Source organism: Coptis chinensis, chromosome 9 (genome assembly GCF_015680905.1).
Source record: "Coptis chinensis isolate HL-2020 chromosome 9, ASM1568090v1, whole genome shotgun sequence".
NCBI classification, from domain to species: domain Eukaryota; kingdom Viridiplantae; phylum Streptophyta; class Magnoliopsida; order Ranunculales; family Ranunculaceae; genus Coptis; species Coptis chinensis.
The window spans coordinates 23774445-23787044 of NC_141464.1; the positions used below are offsets into that span (position 1 = coordinate 23774445).

At 37.0% G+C, this 12600-nt stretch overlaps 1 protein-coding gene and 2 pseudogenes across 2 annotated transcripts; all 3 read left to right on the forward strand.

Moving 5' to 3' along the window:
- Positions 1–2895: 2895 nt before the first annotated feature.
- LOC147475259 (uncharacterized) lies at positions 2896–4176 on the forward strand (annotated as a pseudogene).
- A 19-nt stretch (positions 4177–4195) lies between these two features.
- Positions 4196–5129, forward strand: LOC147475260 (uncharacterized). Its single transcript, XM_086583267.1, has one exon. It carries the CDS (start codon positions 4516–4518, stop codon positions 4927–4929), a length of 414 nt encoding a protein of 137 aa, XP_086439393.1. The 5' UTR covers positions 4196–4515; the 3' UTR covers positions 4930–5129.
- Positions 5130–5265: 136 nt separating this feature from the next.
- LOC147475261 (uncharacterized) lies at positions 5266–8379 on the forward strand (annotated as a pseudogene). Its single transcript, XR_015209712.1, has 6 exons — positions 5266–5695; positions 5733–5987; positions 6167–6188; positions 6243–6372; positions 6458–6610; positions 8245–8379. The product of XR_015209712.1 is annotated as an uncharacterized LOC147475261 (transcript).
- The last annotated feature ends 4221 nt before the right edge of the window (positions 8380–12600 follow it).

The following is a 12600-nucleotide window of genomic DNA, read 5'->3' on the forward strand; positions in this document are numbered from 1 at the left end:
TAAGGGTGAGAATATTAGTTGACCAAGAGTACAATGTGTTTTAAGCTGTTAAATTTGTACAAGGGGGAGAATGTTAATTGACCAAGAGTACAATGGTTAAAACAACAGTTTATCCTATATATATTCATACTTTCCGGTCCAAATGTATTATATATATATATAGGGGCCTTATAAAGAAGGGTGGGGGGGTTCAAAGTTGTCCCATTTCACGCTTGTTCCCTTCCTACTAAAGCTTCCGCTTCCTGCAACAACGCATGCTGCGGATTATTGGATGGATGCGCTGTTGCAGGAAGCGGAATATATATGGACAAAGCAGAAGCGGAATATATATGGACAAAGCAGAAGCTATGTGTTACTGCATGCGTTGTTGCAGGAAGCGAAAGCTTTAGTAGGAAGGGAACAAGCGTGAAAACCACCCCCCCCAATGTTGATGTAAACCTGTTGGTTTTGTAACCCACTGTTTGTTTGTGAAGGGCGAAGGAACAGTGGCAAAAAGAAGGGGATGTTCATGCAACAAAGATGCTTTCCTACCTGAAAAGTCATTCCAGAGGTGGGGCAACTATGTAAAGGCATGGAGGCCAACATGACAAGAAGAAGACTCTTAATTGGTGGGATCTCATGTGGTATTGTATTGGTGCTGATATTGGTTCTGGGATCTTTGTTCTCACTGGTCAGGAAGCAAAGGGGACTGTTGGCCCTGCAATGGTTTTGTCCTACGCAATTTCTGGTGTCTCTGCCATGCTCTCTGTGTTCTGTTACACCGAATTCACAGTTGAAATTCCTACTGCAGGTACATATCTAAGAGAAACACAATGATTTCACATCATATTTCCATTCTGTATGAAGAACTAGTATCTACTAAAAATTGGAATGTATCTTGGAATCGATCCTTCTAGTTCACTTTTTAAATGACTCAATCTGACAATTTGTTTAGAATTTCTATTTTGATAGTAGGGTTATAAATTCAGTGTTTGCTTTCTAGTTGAGTTGGTAATGACTAATCTTATATCTATAAATTGTTTCATTTTACTTCTTTTGGTAGATATATATGTATAGTCAACAGTTTACCGGCCAAGTAAATGTATATTGCTTCATTTTGCTTCTTTGGGTATTAAATAAAGTATAATATTATTCATCCAAGTGTTCTTCTAAGACTTGAATGAATTAAATGGATTTAGTAATAGCTACAGGATATAGCATCAGACTGTACTGTACGGGCCATCTTTTTCATTTATGTTACCTAAACGATTCAAATATATGTATCAATAGATACTGGGGAGAGAATTTCACTCTACATGATCTTTTCTGTTAAGGTTTATTGAAGATGGATGGCTTTTCAGCTCTTTCAGTTATGAAACTTGTGTTATTTATGTTCTACTAGATTAGCAGTATCACACAAGCTTTTGACTTCTCTTACTATATTAGGTTACTGATAAACTATGTGATTCGGATATTTGAAACTTTGATAGAAGGAGAAAATCCGCAGCTTTAAATGACTCATGCTACTAATGTTTGAAGTTGTGATGAAACCAAATAATGGGCATTGTTAAAAGACTGCAGTTACTGGAAATTCTGTAGTCTTGTATATATATATATATATAATGTCTTAATAAGAGCTATCCCTGTCAATGACAGAGTCTCTATTTCTTTCTCACAAAGATGCTTGAACACGAACAGGCCTCGCTTAAGCAACTCTATCAGGCCAAGGTTTTCAATGCGCACCCTTTTTTGTTTATATTTTCCTTTCTAGATATTGAACTTGGACTTTGGTCTATTGAATAATTCTGTTTATATTATTGGCATTATAGAACTATCTTTCGAAAGCCAACAATATGAATCAGCTGGAACAATTGGGCGCTCTAAAGGAGCTTCACTGCCCTCATTTTTTTTGCAGGCAAAATGCTTCACTGCCACCATCACACACCAGCAGATATGTGGTACTGTACCTGAGTTTGTACGCTAGAATGAAGAGGCAATATCTAGGTGCACTTTGCATTGTTTTCTTCTAAGGTAATATGCTTCTGAAATTGTTTTTCATGTTGTCTCAGGCAATATCTAGATGCATTTCTACTTGGGTCAGTTTTTCCAGTTCATTTTGAATGTAAATACCTTTAGGAAATTGGAACATCTAGATGTAGCCACATTAGTTAAGAGGTCATTGACACTGCTAGTTCATGTTTTTGTAGGATCTTTGTTAGATCATATTCTACTAGTGGACACCAAAATTAAATGATGGAGCTTGTTGATTATGTTTCAGGAAACAGATGTTTTGGTTCATAGAGGTATTTATGAAGCTGCTAAGGGGATATACGAAGCTTTTTGCATATTGTAGATTTAGCCATAAAATAAAGCCCAAGTCCAAAGCCCACAAAGAAAAAAAATAAGCAAAGTAAAACATCACCTCAAACCTAATAATAATAATAACTGGCCGCCACTTCAACCCACCATTCTAACACAGGTATCAACCTTAAAGCCTAATTTCCATTTGGACATAGTTTTCTATTGGCAGCTTGTGCTATAAAATTTTGGGGTACAATTTAATAGTTTTCTCCTATATGTCAATTGTTTATAGGGCTTATTTAAACGTTCATGCATCATAATTGAATATAAACTTGTTTGGTTTATGGTAATGATTGGATTCATTAGAAATGGAGCTCTCATGTTATATTATTTGATTTTTTGCAGTAGTATTTTTCTGTCCCACTTAATATTATGGTACAAAAATGAAATTGCTTAAAACTTTTTCTCACATAATTTTTGGCATGTAGTTTTGACTGTTTTTTGCGGTGTCGATGAAATTAATCTAGTAGTATGTATCAGGAGTGATACGTCGAATATCTTTCAGTTACTGTGCATGTCATAATTCATAGTTTGTTTTCTTTGTAGGTCGTATAAACGCTTGAATTCATATTATTAACCATCGATGAAGATTCGGGTATGTTTAGGGTACCACAAACTATTGGCAGTGTCTTGTGTTGTAAATGTGGAATATCTATAGCACCAAATGCGGCAAATATGTGTGTGAGGTGCCTACGGTCTAAAGTTGATATTACTAAAGGCTTGCAGAAAAGTCTCATCATTATGTTTTGCCCGAGTGTAAGAAGTTCTTGCAGCCACCAAGAACATGGATAAGAGCTGAATTGGAGTCCAAGGAGCTTTTAACTTTTTGTATTAAGAGGTTGAAGAACTTGAGCAAGGTTAGGCTTGTTAATGCCGAGTTTGTCTGGACCGAGCCTCATTCCAAGAGAATAAAGGTGAAGCTGAACGTGCAAAAGGAAGTACTTAATGGGGTAAAGTTGGAACAAGCTTACATCACAGAGTATGTGGTGACTGACCACATGTGTGAGTCCTGTTCCAGGGTTCAAGCCAATCCCGACCAATGGGTGGCGGCTGTCCAACTTCCGCAACATGTTTCTCACAGGAGGTTATTGTTTTATTTGGAACAACTTATACTTAAGCATGATGCAGCTGTCCGAGCAATTAAGATTAACCAGATGGACGAGGATATTGATTTCTTCTTTTCGAGCCGGAGTCACGCCTTGAAATTTTTGGAGTTTATGGGCAAAGTCGTTCCAATAAAGAGCCGCAATGACAAACAACTTGTATCTCATGATACTAAGAGCAATGATTACAACTACAAGCACACTTTTTCTGTTGAAATTTGCCCAGTTTGTCGTGAGGATCTGGTATGCCTTCCGCCCAAAGTTGTGGTTGGTTTGGGGAATCTTGGTCCTCTTGTGTTGTGTGCTAAGGTGACCAATAATATCGTCCTAGTGGATCCGTTTACTCTGAGGCACGTTTTCTTGGATGCAGACCAGTATTGGAGACTTCCTTTTAGGTCATTGCTTTCATACAAGCAGCTTGTGGAATATATAGTGTTAGATGTGGAGTCTGTTTCTTGACTTTCTTCTGAAGTAAGCTGATGTTCAAGTGGCTTGTGTATCTGATTTTGGTAAGAACGACAAAATCTTCAACATCAGAACCCATCTTGGCCATCTTCTAAACCCTGGTGATTATGCTCTTGGTTATGACCTATATGTAGCTAACAATAATGACATTCTAGGTTACATGGACACGCCATATTTTGAAAAAAATCCGTGTCGGATACGTATCGACGTGTCCGTGTCGGACACATATTGCATGTAATTTACCTCGAATTTTGATATTTTTCCATGTCCGACAATTACGTTATCGTGTCCGATCGGCATGTCAATGTAACCTAGATGACATTGAATTAGACAAGTACATAAATCTTGTCCTTCCAGATGCAATATTGATAAAGAAGAGCTATGAAGAGAAACGCCTGAAGAAGCGTGGAAAGCCTCGTTCCTGGTGATTATGCTCTTGGTTATGACCTATATGTAGCTAACAATAATGACATTCTAGGTTATATGGACACGCCATATTTTGAAAAAAATCCGTGTCGGATACGTATCGACGTGTCCGTGTCGGACACATATTGCATGTAATTTACCTCGAATTTTGATATTTTTCCATGTCCGACAATTCGTATCTATGTCCGATACGGCATGTCAATGTAACCTAGATGACATTGAATTAGACAAGTACATAAATCTTGTCCTTCCAGATGCAATATTGATAAAGAAGAGCTATGAAGAGAAACGCCTGAAGAAGCGTGGAAAGCCTCGTTCCTGGAAGCTTAAATCCATGAATATGGAAGTGGATAACTTTGCTAGAAGGCTTGACAAGGAGAAGATGAATACAGAGTATGAAGAATTCTTGAGAGACCTGGAGAACCCAGAGTTGAGGTTTAACATATCACTGTATCGTAATAAAGAATACCAGCAATCAGAGATGGCATCCGTCACTGATGGGGAGGATTTGCCTTCAGTTCCACTAGAGGAGTTGCTTGCTGATCTTGATTTAAGTGATGAAGAAGATGATGATGGTGGGAGTATGAAAGAATGATACCCTTCTTTCATTGCAATGGTTTTGGCCTCAGAATGAGTTATATACTAGTTTCATACAAAAGTTCATTTGAAATTTGAAAGTGTGAGATCGAATAACATGTTAAAGGGTCGTTTTGAGTTATTTTGTAGGATTAGTATGTTCCGCCCAGGCAAACTTTGTAGTGTGGTTGTGGTATTATAGACTGTTTTTTTTTAGAAGATTGTTTTGTGAATCTATTTTTTTTTTATTTATAGTATTGTGAGAATCATATCACCTCTAAGTGAACTTGTAGTTCCAGTGTTTCACTTATGATATTTCAGCGTTAATTATGAGATTGAGTCAGGTTTTATAGAAATTGGGTATTTTCAACTTTTCAAGTTGCACTTGCACATACATAGCAGAAAAATGATGTACAAGTTAGAGTCTTTCTAGGATTCCCGTCGTTCTCAACTGGACCTTGTGCAGCGAAGAACATGATAGAATAATTCTTTACCATATGAAGCACAGTCGCAGAGTGTCTGTTTCACATAATTTCCTGTACTCACAGCAGTTGGATAGGCAAGGACAACATAGATCTTGAGGCATAACATTTAATCTCATCCCTCTCTTCTTATATTGATTTGAAAAAGATAGAGATTGTTTTTGGTGGGAAATTTCTTCTTGTTTTAATACCAAAAATATTTCATCAATTCAATCAAATGGAAGCAGAGAAAAGAATTTCTTCACGCTCAAATCTCAAACGTCCTTTACCACTATCCGAAGAGGACAACAACAAACCTCTAATGTAAGTTTACTCTTAAATCCCTGATTTGTTTTTACAGGCAGAAAAAGGCGAGGTTTCCTAAAGGAAAGAAAGTGAAATCAGTGGGTGATGATGATGAATTGCCTCCTGTTGCTGTTTCAATTGGACCGAGTTGTGAGACTGTTGATTTGTCGGACCCGCAAGAAGCTGCCAAGGAGCGTGCGACTACTGAGTTGTTTATTGAACAAGGCGGGAAGGGAATTTTGAAGGATGTTTCTGCTGCTGAAGTTACGTACAAGATTCAGTTGACCTACTGCTTTTTGTATTTACCTTTGGATTAATGCAAACTAACTTTAGCCGTACCAAAAAGGAAAAAAAAAAAACAAGCGCATTTCGTTGTGCTTTTCCCACATAATGTTGTTCACAGAATCACAATACATACCATGTTTTACTGCATTGGTTACGGTGTCTTCCATTTATAATATGGTATTTCTTTTTTGTTTGGAATGGCAGAAATTTACTCCCAGAGGCAATTGTAAGTTTCATCTATATGCAACGGGTAGGCGATAATGGAGATTACTTTTGACAGGATAATACTGATTTTGGTGATCATGGAATCGAAATAGAACCTTTCAATCTGGAACAAGAGAGGGAGGAAGGCTATTAATTTTGATGATGATGGAAACTTTGTTGAATATGTTAGAGAGAATGAAGTCAAGGTATTTGCAATCATTTTATTTGTCTATAACCTTTCAGTGAACGTGATTATTTATATTCGTTCTTGACTTCTTGTGTTTAATGCAGGACGCATGGTTGGATAGTGTTATAGTTGATTCAAGACATGCTGAGAAAAAAATTGTTGAACCTAATACTGAAGAGGAAATCCCTGATCTTTCATCAGACGACATTGGAAAGATGAAAAGACGTATTGCTGATCTGCTTGAGCCTGAGGAAACGGTGAAGCACCTATCCAGTTCTGGCTTTGATTACGATTTAGAGAAAAATGTAATGTGTTTTGGTTGCTAATCTGATATGTGATCACTGAATCTATGAGATTTTAACTAGCTATCTATTTATGTCCGTTGTGAACTTTTGCAATTGTACCGTCTGGGAGCTTGTTTTTGTCCATTGTTAATTGTTGAGTAACACTGTGGTTCACTAGATATCACCTCACCAGTTGTAGCTTAACTATATTGGGTAGCTATATCTTTCCTTAGTAGGAATATATCTTCTGATCCTCTTACCATTCCTTTGGTAGAGATCTTTTATTTATGTATAGATATAGTATGAGATAACAAGAATTATGGGATATGTAGGAATGTAACTTGTATAAATACCTTTAGTATCAATAAAATTGGGTTGTTCCTGATTCCCTTTAACATGGTATCAGAGCAAGGAATGTCCTCATCTACTTCTCTTTAATTCTTCAATGTTTTGCCACTCTTTTGAGTGTAATTCCTCTGCAAGATGTCATGGCTGGAAGTGATCGATGATACTTAACTCTCCACCACACGATCTACAGAGAATGCTCGATCTTCAAATTCTAGAGGTTCACTCAATGTGTCGAGTCCTTATCATTTGCATCATTAAGATAATCCAGGGATGACAATGGTTTCTAAACCACTGACGGGAGATAATTACCCCACTTGGAGTCGAGCGATGTGTATGGCGCTTAGCACTAAAAATAAAAATGGTTTTGTATATATATAATACGAGATAACAAGAATTTTAACATTAATTATCAATGTGGTACTAACTGGGAGCTACAACATTCACTTATATAATGGGAAATATACTGGGAGAGTAGGAGCTGCTTTAATGCCTTTGCTAAAAATTAAAGAGGGTATTAAGACTGGAGGACCATATGGTTCGAAATTAATTTAATCGGGAGCTACAACATGCACTTGCAAAGAAACATGATAAAATGGAAAAAGTGCATTTGTCTTCATATAATTAAGCTTTATTTAATTGTAGATATCTACCAAAGCAATGAGGAAATAATGGCATATTGCATTGCGAGGCTGAGGACTAAATCAATCTAGGAATAGTATCTCGTAAAATCCCCAAACCCTTATATCTGGAATATGAAGTATGAATTTCTAATAAGGAAGGCAAAGAATGGAGGAATACCAGTCAAAAGGGTAAAAGAGAGGATTAGGGTTTCCTTGTTTAGTATCATGACGATGTGCAATATAAAATTTCTAAGGTATTTTCTCCTATTCTGCCTTCATCAGATCCACATCCCGCCATTCCAGCCTTAAGCATAAAGCTTGTGGTGTTTACTGTTAGAGTCCTAATGGATTTGTGACTATCTTGTCACACATATCTCTTCATATATTCTCTAGGATAAATTCTTCTTTATTCGAAATTTTTTTAAGTATTTTATTTACAGAATAAATTCTTTATGTATTTCTTCATATTTTAGCCCCATGTTCTATTTTAGTTGAATTCTTTGATGTACAACACTTCTTTATGTATACACATTTCAATTCAAAGTCTCTCTTGGACTACTTTAATTTCACAGTTATAAGCTAAAATGACTATATTTGTCTAGATTTGAATACTGGATAGTGATTTACATGTTCTTGCAGGCCCTACAAGCTTTGAGAAGGTTGAAAGGGACATCAACTGATAGGAAGGAGAAAATGCCTGAAGACATAAAACATATGTTTGACCAGCTTATAGAAGATTCAATGAAGCTGATGGAGAATGGCAATTACAGTTAAGTTCGTTAACCCTATGGAATAATTAGTAGATGGTCCTATCCAAATAGAGGTGTTAAATAGTTGACTTGTTAACGAGACCAAAGCCATGGCATCATTTGACATTGAAAAGTGTTAACTTTCTTCATACTTATTATGAAAGTTGTATTAGTGGGGTGCATTTAGCAACTTGGTTGAGATTACGCCGCTTGGATCTGGATGCAATATGAGAAGACATCACCACCTCAGGAAAGCAATCATGTCGAAGATTATTATAATAAACATTGAAAGTTGGTTATTTTGTTGAAAGTTCTTAATAGTTGATACCAATTCTTGCCATACCCACTTAGAAGAAATATGCAGACACGGGGAAAATGTCAAGATCTTGGGTCCGTAGAATGTGGAGGTCTAGTAGAAATGAAAGTTCCAATATTAGTTGAACCACAAATTTATTAGGGGAGTTCGAAGTGAGAATAAACCCTAAATTTTTTAGAGAATAGAATGAAGACAATATTAGGGTTGGTAATATAATCAAGGGCAGTAACTCTACTGATAATCACCCAAAACTGTAATACTAAACCCTGTAGAGACATAACATTTTGTTTAATTATATGTTTAATAATCATGAAATAATTATATTTTCGTACTTTTAAAGGTTTTCGTAGCTAACGTGAATATGATGATAAAACCTGCATCAAAGTACGGGAATATTGTGCATACTTGAAGTATTCCCACTCAACCCTAGTGAAACCCAACAAAACCTGACTAGAGCCGAAGATTCCAAAAGGACAAAACCCGTGCAAAACGGGACCACGTGTAAAGAAGCAGCAAACTTTCAAACTTGGACTCCGATTTTGGCAAGTGAACTGCCAGAACGACCAGGGCGATGAGCTTTACGCAAAGACAGAAAGTTGTAAAAATGCCAAAATCCGGGCCGCCACTAGACACAACACGTGGATCCACTCTATAGGCCCACAAGAAATAATGAGTCATCATGCATGGATAAGTGGCAAGTTATGGACACTTTGGTGACACCTTGCAAGGAGAGACAAGACAAAACATTAAATGAATGATTAGATTTTTTATTAGGAAAAGTGTGAAAAAAGTTTGGAGGATTTGAAAAGAAAAGACAAATTTAGAAAAGACAAATTTGAAATAAATGAGGGAAAGCTTCATGTAAGAGAGGGGGATATATATTGGGAGGTTGGAGAAAGGCACACATTCATTCTTGCATTTCCTTTCGTTGTTTACATTTTCATGCGTAGTATATTTTCACTTTGAAATTTTTGTATTAGGTTGGTACAAGAAGTATTAACTTCTAATAAAATCTATTTCTTCAAGTTAGATTCCAGTTCTTGCTTTACTTCTTTTCACTTTTCAATTCATACATAAAAGACATAAAATCAATCCAAGGACCATGCGCTAAAACTCTCCCAAGGGGAGGGTTAATGATGCTCATGTGAGGATCAAGCTGCAATTTAGTAGTCCATAATCACTACATAGGAAATAGGTTTAGATTATACAACCGGTCCCAAAATGACTGAGTCTGACAAAGTTTGGAGTGCTGATACCCCAGACTAGTCTCGTGCTAGACCTAGTTAACACTAGGTCAAGTCTCGTGTGAGACCCTATGGTGGCCATTAGCCCTCTGGTTTGTCCAGATGGTGTAAAATCAAAACAAGAGCTGAAGTGATATTCTAGAGATGGAATGTTAATTCAGCTTCCCCTGCTAGTGAGATGAACTCAGAGATGAGTACATCTCACTAGAGATCGATACTTGACGCCATTTCGGATTTGTCTATGAACTCTAGACGGATTAGAGCTGTAGTGATAAAGTACTCTAAACTTTTGTAACTGACCTTGCATGATTATGATTAACCTTCTTCTTATATCTCTCCCTCTCTATTTAGTTTACTTAGAAATCAATCTTTGTAGTTTTACGTTAACTTGCTTTCCAAGTTTTAATTGAGCAACATAAGAAATAAACAAAAATCCTACTCACTAATCCTTTAAAGCTGTAAATCCAGTTGTGAACCTTGCCAAATCCTAAGGTTTGGATGATCCCTTACTCGATCTATGCTACCAAGCCATGTGAGTAAGGTAACTTGACTAATCGTACATTTTACGGACTTTGGACTCAAAAGAACAAAACCTAAATTACTGATTATCAAATGGCGCCGCTGCACGCCTAAGGACTCCGGACATTTAACATAACAACTGGAATACATCACTAGACAACCCTACACCCCCCCCCCCCTCCTCTCCTGCCCTCTCCTCTTTTTGATTTTTCATTTATTTTGTGATTCTAACGTTTCTCTTAACTACTTGTACCAACTTTTATTTCTCTGCTTACAAGTACCTATGAACCAGATCGGAATTATCATCCTTAGGACATTCTAAGAGCGCTGTAAGATGTTGAAGCACTGTATTTATCTCATAGTCTTGGACGAGACTTTTACTGGTTGCGAGCGAGACTACCCTGGAGTATCAACACTCCAGTTTTCAGGCCCAAGTCACTTCCCTTCTCAGTGCTATTTTGAACTCTCTAGACCTGTTTATCTAACTTCTAATAAGTGCACGAGTTAAAATCGTTTTAGCATTTAATTCGGTCGTTTAATTCTAATAGGTGGAATTGCGGGAAGCTCCCGGTTTCGCATTCTTCAACTCCTCCTCAAACTTTGTCGAGAAAATTATTTGGTTGATTGCTATAACCTGTTTTACATCGCGTATTTATATGTTGGCATGAAAACTCTTTGCATGTATAGAATTTTTCTTGAGTATGTGTGGTTCGTCATTGCATATTGACGTTAATACTGTTAATATGATTCGAATAAATTTGGATATCTGCGTGATTTCAACCCGCCTGCTTAGATTATTTTTGTATGTGCATGTTACATCCATTCACATACGCGACATTACTTTGCATGAGTTCGTTCTCGATATTCCTCTAGCTCACATCTAGTTACACTTATAGGGTATATTTTATGTATGCGTAGCTATATATTATTGCATACGTAAGACATGTTTCTATTCACGTTTGAGTAATATAGAGTTGCATGTGTAACCTTTCTGTGTATAAGTAGCATGTGCTAATTGCATGATTAGTCATCTATTTTGGCATCTCTCATCTTTATTTGCATGTTTCGTAATCACATGTTTAGGCTACATATACGGTTGCAAGAATATATTACCTGTGTTTTTCCCCCTTCTCCATAATACATTAATTACGTAAACTTTTTTTTTAAAAAAAAAAAAAATCGTAATAATCATATTAATAATAATCGCATAATATACCATCATAAATCATCATCCTATTCCATTAGTGTCTATCAAACTTGAAAGAATGAGGTTACCTAATTAGGGAACGTGCTAGCATGGACAACCTCTCTCAATTCTCTCATGTGACCTGGCTACTGGAATATTAACACGTTATCCTAGCTTACCTGCTCACGTTAGCAATAGCTCAGGAGGATGTGGTTCACCTCCCTCCTTTTGTAATTACTAATCCTCATGTCATAATTCGTTCCTTATGAGCCTTGAATTAAAATTTGTGTTTGCCTGAGAATACGATCTAGTACTAATAAGGAATTAGAATATACATATCGTCGTTGGAAATACGATAAACAACTGTATAAGTTATCCACTAGACATATTTCTTCCTCCGGAAACCAACCTCGTCAAGTATCTCAGTTGCCATTACCTCCCATAGTTATGGCCCTGGAAAATCCCACAGTAGAGAAACCCCTTTTGGACTTCTATACTGCCTTACAGGAAAGACCTGCTTCCTGCATTAAACTAGCTGAGATTACAGGTGATTTTCGCATTCCGCCAAACGTTTTTAGTTTGTTACCTGTTTACCATGGTCTAGACCATGAAAAATTGTACAATCACCTTCGTCGGATTCAGCAAGTGGCCACCACTTTCCACCATCCGACCATTACCAACGAACAAGTCTTGCTTAGGTTGTTTCCTTTCACCTTAGCTGATAAAGCTTCAGTTTGGCTCCAGGGCTAAGCACCGCAATCCCTTGACACATGGGCCAAGCTTGTACAAGCATTCATGATAAAGTTCTATACTCAGAAGAAAACTACAGAGATGCTTCAGAAGATTCAATTCTTTCGCCAGCATCCCCATGAATCCTTTACGAAAGCATTGGGTGGGTAGATTTACCTATCTACTTCTCGAATGTCCTTATCATCAACTCGACACCACTATCTTAGTCCAGTTATTCTTTAATGGTCTCTC

Coding starts and splice junctions, on each gene's coding strand:
- LOC147475260 (XM_086583267.1), top strand. CDS start 4,516: ATGTCCGATACGGCATGTCAATGTAACCTAGATGACATTGAATTAGAC.